Source organism: Ptychodera flava, chromosome 1, assembly GCF_041260155.1.
Source record: "Ptychodera flava strain L36383 chromosome 1, AS_Pfla_20210202, whole genome shotgun sequence".
NCBI lineage: Eukaryota > Metazoa > Hemichordata > Enteropneusta > Ptychoderidae > Ptychodera > Ptychodera flava.
Genome location: NC_091928.1, coordinates 15,093,458 through 15,107,898, shown reverse-complemented (window position 1 = coordinate 15,107,898; position 14,441 = coordinate 15,093,458). Strand labels below are relative to the sequence as shown.

At 36.7% G+C, this 14,441-nt stretch overlaps 1 protein-coding gene across 7 annotated transcripts in view; it reads right to left on the bottom strand.

Moving 5' to 3' along the window:
- The window catches only part of LOC139130957 (liprin-alpha-1-like), a 197,807-nt gene that overhangs the window by 23,742 nt on the left and 159,624 nt on the right, over positions 1 to 14,441 (bottom strand). For all 7 annotated transcript variants that reach the window (XM_070696815.1, XM_070696850.1, XM_070696833.1 and 4 more), the window contains exon 5: positions 653 to 784. In XM_070696815.1, coding sequence (XP_070552916.1) covers positions 653 to 784 — 132 coding nt within the window. The remainder of the gene's footprint in view (positions 1 to 652; positions 785 to 14,441) is intronic.

Here is a 14,441-nt window from a genome sequence, read left to right as displayed (position 1 = left end):
TTTATAAAAGGAGATGATTACTACACAGCTATAAATGGTGATGAAGCTCTCCACATTTACTTCTGAGTCAGTTTAATTTGCTGATATTATTGTCTGCAGACATATTTCACACAAGACTGACTTTCTATGTCTGTTTGTTCCCGCGTATCAACTTTGGAAACTAGATGCCAATCAACCAATTAAAATTATAACCAGCTGATTAGTGAATATGTTATTTGCATATACAACTCTGATCACAATCACCATGACAACAAGCGGGGTGTGAGTGTGTGCGGTATATATATATATTATATATATATATATATATGTGTGTGTGTGTGTGTGCACAATTTTGATTGCAATCACGACCACAAGCAGATTCTCTCTCCCCATATATATATATATATATATATATATATATATATATATATATATATATATATATATATATATATATATATATATATATATATATATATATATATACCATTAGTTTTGTTGGAGTATTTTTTGATTTTTTCTGAGTGAGTGAATACAGTGGGGATTACCAATATGTGATGTGGCAAAGGATCAGAAACTAACCCTGTACTTTGACCATTCAATGGCCGATTCAAGGAAGAGAGCAGTGAACGGAATATTGCTAGACACCCAAGTGTCCTATAAAGTGACTTACCTTTGAATGTAATTGTTGACTGCTAATAACATCCTCGTTGCTACTTTGACTGGCTGTTTCCGACGAACTCCGTAGAGGTCCATCCTCCCCGATTATAACCCGCGACTTTATTTGCTCCCGTAGCACTTGATTCTGCAGAACAAAATAAGACAAAGGGAAATGTTCTTAACATCCTGAAAGTCTTTTGGTAATTAACAGAAAATAAGAGAAAATACAAGACTGGATTTTTCTACTGATGTAGAAGAAAATTCATATTTAATGAAGATGATGATGATGTGTCCCGTTGTCTCTGTTGTAAATTTATCATCCAAGAATTTATGATGCAGTCACTGTGTCTCAAGTGACACACCCATATTCCTCCCCAGACAGTGCATGAAACCCATGTCGTTACCATTGATGGATCAGTTCATTCCGCAAGTAAAAGGGGTGGCAGGGGTCTGGACAAGGCTCTGGTTAATGCCCGCTAATTCCCCGGCATCAAAAAAACAAAGATAGTTACGCCATTCAGGCATTCAAAGTAGACTGAGTTACGACTTAATGTCACGTGACTTTAAACCTCACCCCTCAATGGATGACGTAAATGCGAAGACTCCGGTCAGCGACGTGTGATTCAGGGAGACCCTGATGGGAATGCTAAAGAGATGAACACGAGGAAGACATAAGGCATGTAAATGTTAGGGACAATTTGAAGGATATGTGTTCTGGATATAAAATGTCCACACTGACTGCATGACGCAGTGTGTTTGTAGATTGGTAAAGCTAATAATTCGCCTATCTCTGTTAGTTTCTGACTTATTTCATCAGTGAAATACATTTGATGAAGTGGTCCACAATTATTCATTCTTGTAAAGATAAACACTTTTGAGACTATCTGATAACCATCAGCGTTAAAAGTAAAAGGGAATTACATATAAAAGGTAACAAGTACAATATTGGACTATTCATTTGGAGCAATCTATGCTTTATTGTTTTACATGTAAAGTTTATGCTGAACTATCTTAGGACAAAAGCAAACATTTAACCCAGTTGAGTGGATCATTGCATTTCCACATCACACTTCCTCTGAACATAATTCTGTAGATTGTGTGAACAGCGTTGTTAATATACTGCCCTCTATAGTCCGGCTTTGAGTACAAAACAGTACAGAAGGAATGAAACACAGTGTTGATTTTTTTGTGATCCAAACTAGAAAAAAAGTACACTGGCTTGCCTATATCAATGATCACGTTCAATAAAAAGCTAAAATTGCCAATCATTAAATGCCTTGGTGAAACACAACAAAAGATTTAACAAGCAACACGCTGAATGGCCGACTTGACATCAATAAAATTTGTGTTTTGATAAGAATGGCACTTCATCAACGAACGGCAAAAGCAAATTTTTTCTATGAAAATTCACGTTCAGGTAATTTTGTTTCTTAAAAATTGATGGAATTGATGATTCGATATAGATCGTAGCTCAAGTTAATTGTTCTTCAAAAAAACTCGTTGAGCAGTAAATGAGATGTTCACAGCAATGAAAGTGAAACATATTCGGATATTCATCATTTTTTGTGCATTTCTCAGGGTGAAATATGACGCATTAGCTGTTACCCGCCCGATACAATAAATGCATTTTGGAATTTCCGTCCCTTTGAAGCTTTTTTTTTGAATGCAGAACAAATACTACAGGAAGGCAAAGCTGATTTTACTCTCTCCAACACTGACATAAACTTCCTGTGTGAAAAGAACAGTCACACTCATGTGCGATGTTTCCTACATTTTTTCATACCTTTCTTATCAACTCTTTTCATTTCCGATAGATTTCAAAATTTTCACCAGAAAAAAAATCGTGAAATACATGCATTACAAAAATTGAGGTCAAGGAAACCTACTTCTGATAATATATCCTTCTTTTCTCAACATTGGAATTGAAAACGGAAGATATTATGGATTAAAACCGAATGGAGATGTTCTCTTGTGCTCATTTCACACACAAACAACTTTGATCTCTACAGAGCAATTTGGAAATACGATCAATTCCCTGTACACTGAAACATTTTTAACTTAATAATTATAAGGACAGTGCATTACTTATTAAGTAACCATGTCAGGTATCCTTTCCTTCCAGTAGCACTGTTAAGTAATTTTTATTCTGAAAAATGTGGGAGATTTTCAAATTTTCCATTCACTATTGGTGCTTTCAATATGAGTATCCTTGTAAATTAGTTCGAGTTTAGTACTTCCATGGAATTTTCGCAATAATGAAATGCGATAAAATAACTACACATAAAATAACCTGGATATTCCCTATCCCCTGTACATGTACCGGATATTACCAGACAGCCAAGGAAACCAACCAGGCATGGAATAGCAGGGAAAATACCACGGATGAACTGTATACCTGGAACTAATAATATATCAAGTTTTTTGTTGTACACAGGCGTTTATTGAGATCACAGTGACACAACATGCACGGTTACTATGGTCTGCTGAGTCTGATATGCACCATGTCACACTGATAGGGATGGATCATTAAATCTTAGGGGGGACCGTCTAACGCTCAATGTTGTAAATAATTGTATTCATTTGTGAAATGTGTATTATTGAGTGTGCAAATTAGTGAGTCATTATCAATGGACAATGTTAACTAAAATTGAACTTTATGAAGGGGGTAAAAGGGGGTGGGGGGTGGGTGTCATCTTGGTAAGAGAAGTTTTTTTGGCTTTACACAGTTAGACACAATTTTCATTCAGTTCATGTACATTTCCCCCAGATAGTGTTCTCATATTAAACTCACAAGGATTTTTTATTACAGAAGATGCATATCTGAATTCTGCAAAAAGTCTTCCTGTCAAGAAACAGTTTTTGGGTTTTCTGTCCAATGCCCTCTAAATATACAATGATACCTCCCTTACTTTCTTGTCAATGCATTCGAAGATGGTGATGTAGCGGCTGTTTAGCCTCCCTAGGGATGTTGACTTTCTTTGAGGGGGGAAGGGAGTAACAACTATGAAGCAGATACCATTAACAAGATCTACAAGATTTCAAGATGGAAGATTTGGCTCCCAGCTACAGTTTTGCAATCATTGTCTATATTTCCACAAAGCCAACCAGAATTTCGGCAGGCACTGTTCACAATGACAACTACCCATGCGGGCACATATTTCAACAGAATCGGTTTAACAATGTGCTCTCCCTTGGCCAAGTTCTTTACAACATTATAGGGGCTGTTACCATGGAAACAGGTTTTTCTACCGGCATACCAATCATATGAATAGCTATGATTAATATTTTGTTACGTTTCAAGTCTCGGGGAAAGTTACTAGATACACACACATGTATCAGGTAAAGTGTTTTGTGAGCTGGCAGACACGCAACCTGATAGTCAACTGAATGTCTCCAGCTATCTTATGCACACAGATCTGCCTCTTTTCATCAATTGTCTTCAGTCTGGAACTGGGGAAAAAAAACTATTGCGGAGGCAATTATATAATTCACTTTATTACAGCTGCCAAAGTCTATCAGATTATGGAACTACTTGAAGTGCAGTGGAGATTTAAACAACACAGTTGGCTTGGGTTCAGAGGCATGACTTGCTTTGTCAGAGAAATACTTGCACAAAATTGCACTAGTATAATTCTTACCCAAAAGATCTGGGGAAGAGATCTGCTAGAAATTACATCATGAACAGGTGGTTGAACACAGCGGCCATGAATTTCTGTGAAAAATGTTATCAAACTGTTTCTTCATTGTTTTGAATAAAAATACTTGAACTTGATTCCAGTTGGTCACTGCTCATAGTGACCTTCTGCTGTTTGACCTATGAACTTTCACCCAGTCACTGACCTTGCCATTTCCAATCTGTATGTTGCTTCAAGATACTATTACACTGAATAATCGAATAATGGAAATAAATGTTGTCATCATTATATTTTTCAAACAACTGGAAATATCTAAGGCGACGACAAATTTGGTAGCTATCTCAATTCTGAAAACAGGTAAGTTTTCTGTTCATCATGATAGAGGTGGGAAGAAATGACTTGAGAACAACAAATACAAAATGTCCAACAGTGAAAAGAAACTTACCTCGATATGATTAATTCTCTAACATTTTACAATTTCATTAAATGTGCTCAATTTATAACATTATATATATACATATATAGAAGTGATTATCTTGAAATTTTCAATGCTTGTGTGTGAAAAATTTAAATACAACCAGATACAGTTGTAAAACAGAGCTCTAAAAATCGACTGCTGGTTGTATTCTTCACATTTATGCGGTAAATACCTCATTTATTGCCCTATTTGCATAATATTGGCCATTGGAGACATTAATTCGTGAGATATTCAAGGGTATTTGGGGCAGAAGGAGAGAGTATCTGCATAAAACACTTGTTTTATATCCATAGTTTATGGCTGAAATATTGAAACCGACATCAGGCTCTCTTTTCCCGATTCGAACTTGGAGCTAAATTTTACCCCTGACTTCGTTTTGATTTGTGCTGAACCTTTGGAAACCGTAACTGACATCACGACTGTCTGGTGGATAACAACATCGCCCCCAAACCATCTTTTTGCGTGTAAAAAACTACCTGAGTGGCACAATGGTGCCCATATCTGAAGAACGCGAGACGCTATCGGCGCTACACCCATAAAAACCAAACGGTAAATATTTTAGTTTCCGCATGAAACTGCCTCCGATTTTGACAGCTTATCAGCTTTACTGCACTGCAAATAACTAAGACATAATCGTTAATTGTTAACAAACATGGCCGTTCAGAAGTAAAATTCCTCTATTTCTCACACGTTATCAATGCAAATTGCTTGCTCGCGACGTCTAACTGAGGATATGATGAATCTGAACAGATGATCAGTGGGAATATCAGTGTTTTCTGAGAAACACGCACAGTTCCCTGAGAATATTCTTTGAACATTTACCGACTACTAATGTAGCAATACTTTAAATGGCTGCATCTAAGCACTACTAATGCAGAGATACTTTCAGTGTTACAGTTTTCATGGGTGGGATGGGGGCAAGCGATCAGTTAAAAATCTCGCAAACAGGGAGATGCAATATAGAAATGGTTCGTGACTTGAAATACTGAACAATCTCATACCTAGTCAAACTGTAGAATACCTTTACCATGAAATGCACCGTATTTTCATGTGTGTGGTCGTTCTAGATTATAACTGGCTGTTTAATTGCATAGATTTATATCCTAGATACAGTAAACCAAATATTATATAATATGGCCCACAAAATGGACTATGTGATGCTAACTTTTGTTGATTTTTTTCATTATTTTTATTTCTCATGTCAATCACAAATTCTTATTATACTGTACTCCAAAAAGAATGTTTAAACACCCACCATTTACCTTGTTCAACATAGTGTCTATATATATAAAATGCACTGTTATTGTTTATATTAGTATTCTAGTTTGGACCAGAATTCACTCGTCAACAAGAAAAACACACTTTACAGCCTGATTTGATAAGCTGACACATCAACACGCTTTGGGGAGTAGTACAAGAAATTATGGTTGAGGCTCAAAACAAAAATAGTCAAGAAATCATCAAAAGTTAGGATTACTGGCCTTTCAAGATAGTTTGTATCTCAAAAGTGACAGACTTAAATTTGGGTTTAAACTTTCTGCAAGGAAATTTTAATCTGTTCCCTTTCAAAAAAAAGGAATAAAATTCAGGGTTCACTGCAAAAGTGGTACTACAGAAACAAATTACTTAATCAACATTTGAAAATCAAAATGGCCATCCCTGTGTTAACGCTGTAGAAAAAATAACGTTTTTGATTTTTGCAAAAAATAAGCTGGTGAAAACTCTATTTACTTCACAAGCTTGAAAATGAGCTCCCACAAGTGGTTGACCAAAAATATATTGTAAAGTTTGAGATTCTAAATATCTGTCCTTGAGGTGCATTATACCTTAACTGCAGAAAAGGTTTAGGAACAAATTTAAACTGGTTATATGAGACATGACACTGATTTACCCCTACAGATGAAAACGTAATAACTCCACATTTCCCTTCTCTTTTTTCCCCCTCATGGAAGATTCATGTCATAAACACTCCTTTTTTATCTTTCAGCCGTGAGTGTTCATTGCATCCTGTCACGCTGCCAACACGCTGAAATTTAATCTACATCTAATGAATTTCTCTCTTTCTGAATACCCAGTGATAAAGATTTTAATTTTACAATGTCACAGACAACTTTGCGACTGAGATCTTTGATGGTAATCTTCACGGCAGCTATCTTTTCAATTCTCCAAAGAAAAGATGAACGTTTCTCTAATTTCAATCACGGACAAGACTGGCATCGAAGCTAGCATGATACATTACATCATGACATTCATGAAGTTTCCGTTGAAAATGTGTCAAAACTGTGATCCATGAATTCATCTATCGGCAGTCACTGACATCTATCTTACTTTGTTGCCTGTCTATTCACCACACCTTGACGACTTGTGCTGTGAAAACAACTTTAGCGACAACTTTAATTTTAAGGTTTAATTTGCTCAAACGTAACTAGTAAAATGCTTTCACCATAATGGGTACATAGTGAGGTAGACCTCTTTAAAATACTAAATGGAAATCCCTCGGTTACCATATTGAGCTATATTTTTATGAATATGTAATAAAAAATAGCTTTATTTGCATTCTGAAATGTCAATCAACAATCACGGATAAACAATACGTAGCTAAGATGAAAACAAGGTTTCGCTCATGAACTCCAGTCTTTGATGAGTTGAAGTCACACAAACCTCGATTTTTCTACTGAAAAACATACAGATTTCAAGTCACAACAAATCTACCTGCAGTAAATACATCAAAACATTATGGCATTCTGCTAGGTTTATATTCAAGAATTTTACAAATTTTAAGTTTTTTTATAAGCATCGAGATAGGTATACTGACCATATATAAAAGCATTCGCCAGTTTCAGAAGAGATGTGAAAACATTTCTTCATCTCAGCTCTATTACCTTCATTTGTTTTGTTTTCTGTTTTCCTCGAAGTCTGTGTTTGAACTTGAGGTTTTAAATCTGTGTTTGAACTCGAGTTTATAAATCTGTGTACGAACTTGAAGTTTTAAATCTGAATATGAACTTGAGGTTTAAATCTGTGTATGAACTTGAGGTTTTTTGCAATGCCGGAAGGCGATTTCAAAGCATGCAACAGCTGAGTGTTATTGAAAGCGTATCGATTCCCTGCTTTTGTTCTGGATGCACAACACCGGTATATATCATTAACCCTTTGAGCGCCAATAAACTTGTCATCTATCTGCGAATATTTCAATTCAGTAAAAGTAAAATTGCATGCTTCTTTCCGTGCTTTCACCTATTCCTCAATTTTCTGTTGACTACATTTAGTCACCGACAGCTTGACAAGCATTCAATGTTTTGCATGGAGTTCCAAAAGAAACTTGGCAGTCTTGACGGCGCCAAAAGTTTGTTCCCATCCAGTCATATCAGTGATTGAAAATGAACTGGAGAGAAAAACCGTTGGAACTCATTAAATTTTATGCCACACACATATATGCATACATCATTTATAAATATCACATCTAGCTTGAGGATATAGCATTTGATGTTTGAAAGTGAAAACAGGCTGATATCACCTCCAAAAGATTGTTTGATCAAACACTGAACGTTGCCAACAGAATCAATTCCAAGAAGTTCCACGTTGGGGTGGAATACTATGGTTAAGACCATAGCAACTGAAATTCTCAGCGTTGCATTGGGTAATTTCCCACAATGCCCCACTTCATCAGAAGGTGGATTTCCCATGATGCCTCGCTTCCCGAACGTGAACAGTCATGGACAATTACTGCATATCCCATGGTTGTCTGCGATATCCCGCAGAAATCAAGCAAATTCCGAAGGCTACCCTTGCTTCAAACGACATGCGGGTAATTTCATTAACTTAAACTAATGAAATGAACCCACATTACCTTGTTCACTTACACACTTCACTCTATACATTTCCCTTGACTCTTAGCATTTCAGAGGTGACCCACTGGTACCTTATATGGTAGCAAGAACATTCAGTCTTTCCATCCACATCACTATCAATAACAATATTCACTGTGTACATTGCGCATTTTGATGTCTTTCTGAAAAATCAATTCTATCTTCGCTGGCATGACCTTTCCCTGTCAATTAATGGATGGACGCAATTGCCAGAAATTTTGAAATGAGCTATTGATTTTCGCACCGATGATGCAATGCCCATCTTGCAGCTTTTTTACAAATACATCAATTTGGAAATTGCGTAACTTTTTCCCGGCTTCGGTTCTTCAGGCTCTTCTTAGAACCTGATTAACAGCAAACCCACCTACTGAATGTATGAACAGATTACTGGAGAATATGAAATTACAAACGCCCACATGGCGACAAAAATAACAAGATTTTTCCCACCTGTCCCCACTAGACACTCACTTTCAAGCTGCCAGGAACTCCCAAGGAACTCTGAAATTCAGAAATGTACCTAAACTGAATGTTAGTTTCATTGCTGGTCTGCCAATCAATTCAAAGTCCAGTTCCTTGCACTGACAACACCTTTCACCCTTTCAACGTCATGGTTTGGCCCAAAATTCAATGCTATCAATGGTGAGTGTGGACCTGTTTAACAGAAACCAGGGGTGAACTGGTTTGGAGTATTGAAAGTAGTTCTGAAAATGACAATATCATTTGAATTATTTGCATAGTGGTCTATCTCTTAGTAAATCTCCTTTATAAAACAGAGATGGTTTACATATTTTTTCCTTCATCCTGATAGAACACATCAGATCTACCATTTTAAGTCTGGAACTTATACAAAAGAATCCATCTGTAATTGAACTATAGGGCACAGACTCCCCCAACAGCATGGGATCTGAAAATAGAGCATTAAAGGAAATGGTTTGCGAGTTTTTTCCCTGCTTTTGGCATTTTCCAAAGAAGTCAAAATTTTTCTGACATTTCTGAGAGAGATCTTATCACTGTCTGCCAAGGCCCATTTACTGCTGTGATCAGAGATAATTTCATGTAAAAAAAATACAGCGGCGTCTGATACGTGTTCATCTTGCACTGTGAAGACAGGCGGGCCAAATATCAACCACTTTCTTAATGTACATCAGTTGGACGTCAAGCTGTGTTTTTTCCTGGAAACATCCAAATAATTTCATACTTCTATGCTATCATGCTATCTCTTGACTAAAATTATAGTGGTGTTTGCCACAACAAGCCTCTGTGTTAACTGGTTGTTGGAAACCAACATTTTGTTGCTTGCTATTACTCAGAGTATGTAAAAAATATCGGGTGCTTCGCATGTTATATTTGAAATTTGAAAATAACTTGGGCTGGTGGGATTAAAATACAGTAGGTCAGGTTACTGATATTCTTTTTATTCGGCCTGCATATATCATTTCTCTATTTGTTTCCAAATCAGTAATTTCATGTGTTGCTGAAGACTTGTTCTCTATAAAATGTAGACATTTGCAGCCAATTTATGGCAGAATATATTTATTTATCACTGAACGATAAAACCCCTCAAATTATGAGCTGAAATATTTTCAGATCACACTGTGATTTGATGGAGAAACTCAGACCGGAAAAATCGTGACATACGACATCCTTGGCAATGTTGATACATTATGTTGATACATTATTTTGTTTATTCATAGTTTTGCTAGACTTGGAAGAATCTGTTTGTCAATGTGAACAGAATATCTGAGGGAACAATGGTGTTGAGAACAGCCTTCAACAACAGTGACTTGATACACGCCAGAAAGTTCTTCCCTTGTTGTACGGTGGCTCATTTGAGTAAAAACTACGAGAAAGTATCCCCTGGACAATAAGTTATGATTATTTTTCAGGTTTATTTTTAAAAATTTTAATTTTTGACCAAAATCCTGAGATTTTACCCCAAATTTCTGCTAAATTTGTATAAATATGATATCATATGATATGATATCGAGGAGGCATCATGGACCAGTGGCTAGAGCAGTGGACTCACGATCACAGGATGGTGAGTTCGAGCCCCGGCATGGCCATGGTGTTGTGTCCTTGAGCAAGGCGCTTTATTCCTCATTGCTCCTCCCCACCCAGGAGTGATGGGTACCTGGTAGGACAGTGGTTGTAATGTGTGTGTTTAGCTCTGCTGCGCTTATTGGCTGCACATGTGAGCTGTAGTTTGCTCCCCAGGGAGTTGAGTGGTATCATATTAGGTCCAGTGACCAGGGGTAATAATAATTGTAAAGCGCCTTGAGCACATGTACTTGTGGATATGTGCGCTATAGAAGAACCCAATATTATTATTATTATTATTATTGTAGAATTTGTTTCACCATTTCTAATAATCAAGTTATGTTTTTTGATCAATTGGTGTATCCTGGTGTTATATTCCAAATGCTATGAACCATGACAAAATCTCATGAACCATGACCTCAACTCATGAACCATGACCTCAACTCATGAACCATGACCTTAACTCATGAACCATGACCCTAGCTTCATGAACTATGACCTTAACTCATGAACCGTGACACAATCCCTCAACTAAATGCTCCTCTGTCAGGCATACAACAAAGCTGTGAAGACTGAGCAAACAAAATTTCCGGAGAATTTCACTATCTGAAGAAATCTATCCTCCAATCCATGTACTGCAAGGACTCTCCTGAATATGTACAGTTAAAAATTATCTGATTTACATCAATTACGGAACATTAATGACAAATTGTTTTCTTCCAATTTGCTTGCATTTCTTTTTTGCTCATCATCAGATCTGGAGAAGCTATTGAGATGCCTTGTTAAACATCATTAATTGCTAATGCACATTTGATGAATTCCGGAAAATACAAGATAAACAGTCGTTTCTCCTTCCACTGTTCAGTTTTTCAACCTTCAACTGTCTACTTTTTTTTTCCCTTTTTGAAAATAAAAGAGCTTCCTCCACTAATGACCTAATCACATCCGCCCACTGAAATTTAGTTCTGTCTTTTCACCATTTCTGCACGACTGGAACAGTCGTTGCTAGAGGGCACTGTCTAAAAGAAAGGAGGGGGGTTCATGGAACGCGCCCTCGGGTATTGAAACTTTTAGACCATTTTGTCCCTCTCAGCCAACAAAAAAAAGAATCATTACTACAAATTTTGCGAGAGCTATCCTTCAATATCACCAAAAGGCCGTAATTTCAGGTGGTGGTGGTTATCAAGACTTGCCAAATCCAGCTGCCTTCAAACAGCATTTTACATCAGAAATCACAAAAAAGTTTTTGTTTGTTAGACAATATGAGAAAGTCTGATTAGCCGAGACATCCTTTGTAGTTTGCTCACTGTTTTAGATCAAGGCCATATAATGGTCAGGATCACTGCTTTAGATCATGGCTATATCATCATAATGATCACAGTTTCAGATCATGGCTATATCATCATAATGATCACAGTTTCAGATCATGGCTATATGACAATCATAATCATGGCTATATCACTATCATGATCACCCTTATTCCTGTCTTTACAATGGATAAACAGGCTAGGAATTTTCCTCTTGCAAAACAGATACCAACATTAGCTTTCTTTTTTGAAGTAATTGATTGACTTACCAAGGTACATGCCATGGTGAACAACATCCCTTTATGAATACACAAAAACTGATGTACATTGTGTGACCCTTGCTTCAGGCAATTATGACTTGACCACTATTATTAATTTATCCATAAATTCATTACAATTAATCAAAAATATGTGTCACGATTCACTTCTACTCCACTTTCAATTGAAAGCATACACCACAACGATATAATGTTTTTCTCGTAGGTCAAGTTTCACATTTGGCACACATAAATTTCTGTTGCTGAAACCATGGCCCATAGACTTCATAATCAATAAATTTATCTGCGAATGCTTAACTTGCAAGATGAGCATAAATCAAGAAAGCTACGACCACACTCTCTGGGCTAGTTCACTTATTACCGCAGGGTTTTTTTTTTGAAAAAAAGGTAAAAGGTCAACTATTTAAATAACTGGGTGGCTCACCTGATTGTCAAGCTTTTATTAATCATAATCCCAAATAATGGACGTTTACAAAATTCACACGAGTAGGATGATAAATCAGGCTTTTTCCGAAGATTACACTTGCAAAAAACCTGGTGTGTTCATGGTCTTGAAGCTAAGCTCTGTCTAATTCTGTACTAAGTAGGATTTTCACATAGAGACGAGCAGTTAGGGTTCGGGATTCTCTTTGAGGTTTATAGTCGGGCGGAATATTGGACAAGCCAAAAATGGCTGTCACAATGGAGATATAGCTAATTGCTTGATGTGACATGGCTTATGGAATTAATGCACAGGTCATTGTGTAAATTACGAAAGAATTCTTTTTTCACTTTGCCATCACCCTGATGTGTTTGGATTATCGTCAATGTTACTAAGATAGTGATGTATTTCAAATATTTGTTGCAGATTTCATTGTAACAGTACACTCTATACATGACTCACAGAACAACCATCTCGGCTTTAAAGTTCTTTGAAGGAGAAATATACAGATTTCCATGGCAACCAGTCAATTTATTACATCTCCTGTATCCCCCACCTACGATGACTATCCATTACATTCCCAATCCTGTTTCAACACCATTTATAACAAATTTTCCTAGGAGGAGATTCTCTGAGAACATATTTGAAACCTATCTTTATACATTCATATCAGATATTTTTGGTCCCCCCCATTTTGTCCATTCTTTCATTTACATAATCTTTCTTTCTCACTATTTTCCTCTGTCTCAAGCTCTCCTTTTTGAAACACATCTCCTATGCCATTTTCCGTAAATGTTCCTGTTTTCCAATGTATCGCTCACCTCCTTTCAAAGCCATAGATTTTCCCATAACTGAGGCCCTATCCAGTACCATGCCATCCACGTTCCATTTGATATCCCTATCTTTCCGGAATTAGTCACATGATACTTCCCTTGCACTCCCATCAAATTAATGTTTTTGTTCCTATTTGGCTAGCTATTTTGTTTGTTTATATCCATTTGTTTGAATATAGCTGTCTGTGTATTTGTCTGTCTGTCTGTCTGTCTGTGTGTTTGTCGAGTACCTGTGATTGTGATCAAATTCAAAGTCATAAAGCGGCAACAAAAACATAGCCACATTTCGAGCATTATCTCTGGAATAGCACACACATCGAGACAACGGGGAAAACTAACAAACAATGTCCTACATAGCACACACTGCATTGTCTGTCCAGGCCCATTGAGGTACATTTGTGCTAATTGGACAGCTTCGGCGAGAGATTAATTAGTTTTTTTGGAGCATTTCATTAGCATAACAAAAGTACCGCACGGATGCACTGAAATCAACAAAGTCTGCCCATGCTGGTATACCAATTAATTGGAACAAAAATATTGATGTTGTTGTCCCATTAGAAGTAATACGATCAAACCACATTTAGCGTTTTATTATTCAGTTCTACAAACAATGGAGGGAAATTATCGATGAGAGAAAAAAAAATCATTATCACAAAAAAAATCAATGGAAAGATGACGGTGAAAATTGTGACAGTGCATTGACATTTCGCATTTTGGAAAATACACCGACATCAACCGCTGATTTCCTGTTGGGAATATGGAATTAAAACGAAACCCATGCTTTATTTATAACTTGGTCAGAGAATCAACGCATAAAATGTTAAACTGCTCTTAAATGTACCTTTTCATAAACTTTGAATGGATGTATTGGAAACAGGAATGTTCTCATAACTCACTGAGTATGAAAGCAATGCATGAGGTATTCTCGTGCTTTGACTGGCAAT